The 5,158-nt window shown below is 41.0% G+C and overlaps 2 protein-coding genes across 2 annotated transcripts in view; one reads left to right on the top strand and one right to left on the bottom strand.

Moving 5' to 3' along the window:
* Fs(1)n (female sterile (1) Nasrat) overlaps positions 1–373 on the bottom strand; it is a 6,713-nt gene extending 6,340 nt beyond the window's left edge. Inside the window, exon 1 of the mRNA XM_078196061.1 lies at positions 353–373. Within this exon, the coding sequence (XP_078052187.1) occupies positions 353–373 (21 nt within the window). The remainder of the gene's footprint in view (positions 1–352) is intronic.
* A 495-nt stretch (positions 374–868) lies between these two features.
* LOC144478292 (organic solute transporter alpha-like protein) lies at positions 869–4,943 on the top strand. The gene is made up of 5 exons (XM_078196060.1): positions 869–897; positions 950–1,181; positions 1,897–2,053; positions 3,225–3,365; positions 4,369–4,943. Exons 1-5 carry the CDS (start codon positions 869–871, stop codon positions 4,638–4,640), a joined length of 831 nt encoding a protein of 276 aa, XP_078052186.1. The 3' UTR covers positions 4,641–4,943.
* Positions 4,944–5,158: the final 215 nt, after the last annotated feature.

The raw sequence follows: 5,158 nt of genomic DNA, 5'->3' as shown, positions 1-5,158 counted from the left end.
TACAATATAATCATTGTACATTAACTGTACAATATAGTTCGCTGTTGGAACAGTTTCGAGGCGAAACGTTTTCAATTAAGTGCGCAAAGATCGCGTAAGACGCCAACGCCAACCAGAAATTCCCATGGCTCGTAAAACGTCTTTTGTCTAGTCCCTCGTCCTCTGGCGTACGAACGCAAGAACCGTTTTACGGTGATGCGTTCGGGACATTTGCAGAACGTTAATCTCGCAAAAGATAGATTACACGGTGTTCCCGCGGGTCGAGCTCGCGCAGGGACCATTCCCTTCTCTTGATGACCTGAAAAATCCGGGGTTTTAATCTGCAAAAGTTGATTGCACGATGATTGCGCACATGAGGCTGCTCGGCGACCATTCTCTGCCTCCCAGAATTGTAATCTTCAGAGGTTGATTATACGCCGGCCAAGTCCAAATTGCATAATGCCCGTTTTGTATTCTCATCAGTTAAAAAAGTCCCAGAACATTCGCGTCGAGTTTGTTGGCCGCGTATTAACGGCGCCCGTAAAGACGCGCACGCACGGTTCGGCACCGCGATGACCCCGAAACGAACCGACAATTTTCAGTCGTCGGCTAATTGTTCCGTCATTGTTGGCGCATATGAAATATCGGATTCTTAAGCGAGTATAATAAAACTGCGTACATTATCTCAAAAGCTATCGATTTAATCAAAATGTGCCCCATTTGTTTCGATACACTTTTCTCAACGCGAGTTCAACCCCTTAACCTACAATGACGGGCATAGCCCGTAGTAGATGATCGGGTGAAACGTAAATATTACGGGCTATACCCGTAATACGATGATCGAGCCAAATATCAATGTTAGCGGCGGCGCCCTTCTAAAGTTATAAATATGGAATACTGCACGGGAGAATCATTGTGGTAATAGGGAAACGATATTATTTGACACGCTTTATCTTCGATGATGTTCCAGGACCCAGTTGCTGTCGGAGGCGGTCACTCAGATATTCTTAATGGCGGCGTTGTACCGGCTCTATCTGTTGCTGGTCTACATCGGTCGGAAGAGAGTGACGACGTCGCCGCCATTAAGGCTGAGAGTCGGACCCTGTTGCTGCTGGCCGTGCCTGCCCTTTCCGGAACTCGAAATGACGGACGCCAATTTGTCCTGGCTCAGGCTCCTAGTCCTACAGCTTCCTATTATCCAGGTTATTTCTTATTTTCCGCTGACTTCACTTTCTCGGCGTCCAACCCGTCGCTCGTGGCCCACCATGGGAGAGGGTTTCTCGGTCATTAACTCCCGGAGAGGAACTGCCAGTCTTCGTAGAAAACAGCTTGTATTCTTTTCCGAAATCTCTGCCTTGCGAACACGTTTCTGTATTCATCGTTCACCGCGCTATTCACCAATTCTCCCGTCATCTGTTTTGAGTGCTGCTCCTTTATTTCTTCGCGATGAGGATGTCATTTTTCAGCCGGCCTATTTTACGCTATTATTTACGCAGTTTCTTTTCAATAGCGAAACAATCGACGGTAATATTCTTTATGGTACTCGCTGAAATTCTTTATTTTTTAAAGTTGAGAATATTCGATGAAAAGTTTTTTTCGAGATAAATAAACAAATTTTGGTAATATATGGTGTATTGTGAGATTTTGTAACACGCATGGTAGTACACGAATATTATTGATATATAATTTAAAAATATTATTAAGACTGTAGATTTTCATTCAATAATTGGAATGATGTCATATAATATAATAATATATATCTTAAAACTTTTTAAACACACTCACAGTGTTACAAAAGACGTTTACAAAATTATTGAAATTATAAAATGCACAAGAATGACGGATAAATCATTTCTGCAGCTATTGTTATTTTTGCATTAGCAAAGTGCTGTTAAAACTTTTATCGTTTCTTCGCAGACGCTGATTTATTGCATATTCCTGTTCATGTCGATCGAGGAGCCCAGCCTAATAATAGAATACGGCGTTTGGCTGCAGCCGTTCTGTGTGACTAGCATACTTCTCGGAATATACGGGCTGACCATTACGGTGAAGAGTCTGCAGGAAGTTGCTCCAGGTAAAAATCGTGTATGCTTAATTAAGAGGAAGGATCGGACTGCATAATCTGGTCCTGTTATCTCCGCGCCGCCCGTACGACATTATTCAAAACACACGCGACCGCAAAGCAATTTTCTGCGTTTCCCTTCGTCCCATCCACGCGTTCCCCGCCGATGCTATTATCGAGCCACGGTGCCTGAATTCGAATCCTCTTTGCGGCATTTATCAGACTTCAAAGAATATTTCGATCACTCGAGATCGCTGAAACCGTAAACCGTGTTTCTCTATTTTTATTATAGTTACGCTTATTTTATTATTATTTATAGGTAGGTTCTCTTTATTATTATTTATAGGTAGATTTGCTTTATTGTTATTTATAGTTAGGTTTACTTTATTGTTATTTATGGTTAGGTTTACTATACTATTATTTATAGTTAGGTTTACTTTATTATTATTCATAGCTACGTTTACTTTATTATTATTTGTAATTAGGTTTACTTTACTTTTATTTATAGTTACGTTCATTTGATTATTATTTATTTATAGTTACGTTTACCCTATTATTATTTATAGTTACATTTACTTTATTATTATTTATAGTTACGTTTATTTTATAATTATTCATAGTTACGTTTACTTTATTACTATTTATAGTTACGTTTACTTTATTACTATATATAGTTACGTTTACTTTATTAGTATTCATAGTTGCATTTACTTTATTATTATTTATAGTTGCGTCTTTAAAAAGAAAAGTCCAACGAAATTTGATAGCAGCGGCGTTCGGCGAACGAAATTTGTTTTATAATCGCGCGTCCCGCGAGTAAAACACGACTTGTCTCCTTACCTTTCGGCGCTCGTCCACGGATTACCATAAACGGTACATTTGCCGCGTCCAAAGGCGAGCGACGAACATCGCGGCGAGCGTACAAATTCGATTCCGTCGTCCCCGCATATATATATTCCGTGTGGAACATCGTTCCGCGGCTGGTGAAAGTAAGGAACCGAGCCGCCTAGCGATTATCCCGCGGGACCACACAAGAGTAAACGCGCGGGACAGGAAGCAATTTTCATGGGTTTTGGAAAACCCCCATTGTCCCTCGCCCCTATACCGCGTTAATGGATACACACACACACATATATATATATATATGTATACGCTTCTTCTGACCCGCGGTCAATTTTCACAGAGGCCAAACTGAACCGCAGAGCCGCGGTGTCCCAGATGGTGCTGCTGTTCTCGAAGCTGCAGGCGTTCATTGTCAAGAGTTTGCCGCAAACCGGCCTGTTTCCATGCAATCCACCAATTACGCCGCAGATCTACGCGAACGGTAATACACTCCTTTTTTTCGTCGCACAAAGAAAAGAATAATGATCGCAATAGTAATAATAATAATAATGACGATGATGATGATGATGATGATGATGATGATAACGACTGTCGGGCGACGAGTCGCGAACTGCCTTTTCAGCCTTTTCGTATTTTAATGTGATTCATTGTCAACGAGGCGCGCACGTAACTCTCAGTCGGCGGACCATTGATCAACCTGCGGTTAGCCGACGTAGAGCTCCTTTCAATTCTTCGCGAGTTCGATTCTGTTTTCCGTCACGAACATGCATTTTCGGTTGCAGAACGTTCCGTCTGCCTGCCCCTAGGCTTCCAATGTTGCCTTGAAAATTCTCGAAATCTGTATCTTAAGTTTGGCATCGCCAGTGTTTAACTTTAAACTCATTGCAATTATAAAGGCTTCAAATTATAAAGAATATAATTAAAATAACGAAGAGTTCCAATAAATACATTCGCATTTCGCGCTTTTCTTGTGCAAAATCTGGTCTTCGTGACGACATTTTAAATTTAATATATATTTGACGATACACTATCTAAACCATTTCGAAATTTATTGCATAATACCATGTGTACACAATACGCATTTTCAGTATCGTTGTACTATAAAAACAGAAAAGAAGAATAATTCAAAGATTATCAAAATTCAGAACAGTAAAAGCATTTAAAAAATTTAAAAATACCATTGCATTACTCTATTGAAATAATTAACGAATAAAAGATATTTGATATAATAGCGCAGTATGCTAGTTAACAGATAAAACTAGTTTCAATTTTAGATAAAACCGTTTCAATATTCAACAGAAGGCAGCCTTTTCTCGGTCTCGTTTCGGTAACACGCGCGCATCCCAGCATCTAATTCGAAATTCCGTGCACTTGAACGGGGCCGCCTAGAAACGTGAACATGAAACATCAGGCTCGCCATAACATTTCCATACGAGCGGAGATAAAGCGAACAAGAACTGTTACTTTCTCCCGAACGATTTCAGTAACCTACAATGCCCTGATGCTAATCGAGATGCTGTTGCTCTGCTACGTCGCGAGGTACGTTTATTACGTGGACCTGGAAAGGGAGGAGAACACGTTGGCCGAGGCGACAGATCGGCCGAGAGACAAGACTACGGAACAAGCGGGCGCAACGAATAACAACGAGGCCAGCAAGCCGCCATCCTCGTTGACCGCTATGGATTTCACCCCTAAGTTCGCCGTTACGCCGAATAACCAATTAACGAGCCCTCAGAGCAACGAGAACCAGATTTGATTCGCTTAGACTTTGGACGTCGCAAGGTTACGTTTGGCTAGAGATCGAGGATGATCGATCTTTTATAAAATCGAGACGATCCTAAAGGACACAGCTGCAAATAGGCACATTTTGGCAATTTCACATTCCAATCTGTTCAGTAGATTATAATAACGTTATAAAAGAGAAATTAACCCCTTGGCTACTGTGGCACCTTATAAACGCTTAGAAATGTTTCGATCATTAAAATAAATAATTTGATTCGCTTGTATTAGGTTGGAAACTATGAAACGGGCGCCGCGGCTTAACTTAGACTAAACAAGAACGCCCGTTTCATAGTTTCCAACCTAATATAATTGAAGTATTAAGTTGGAAACTATGAAACGGGCGCCGCAGCTGAACATAGGCTAGACAAGAACGCCCGTTTCATAGTTTCCAGCCTAATATAATTGAAGTATTAAGTTGGAAACTATGAAACGGGCGCCGCAGCTGTACTTAGGCCTAACAAAAACGCCCGTTTCATAGTTTCCAATCTAATA

The sequence above is a fragment of the Augochlora pura genome, chromosome 2 (genome assembly GCF_028453695.1).
Source record: "Augochlora pura isolate Apur16 chromosome 2, APUR_v2.2.1, whole genome shotgun sequence".
NCBI classification, from domain to species: domain Eukaryota; kingdom Metazoa; phylum Arthropoda; class Insecta; order Hymenoptera; family Halictidae; genus Augochlora; species Augochlora pura.
This window is presented reverse-complemented; position numbering and strand designations above follow the sequence as displayed.

Bases quoted from the DNA above. Each gene is read 5' to 3' on its own strand.
- LOC144478292 (XM_078196060.1), top strand. From the start codon at position 869: ATGGAATACTGCACGGGAGAATCATTGTG. The intron at 898-949 runs GTAATAGGGAAA...ATGATGTTCCAG, and splicing joins TGCACGGGAGAATCATTGTG to GACCCAGTTGCTGTCGGAGG. The intron at 1,182-1,896 runs GTTATTTCTTAT...GTTTCTTCGCAG, and splicing joins TACAGCTTCCTATTATCCAG to ACGCTGATTTATTGCATATT.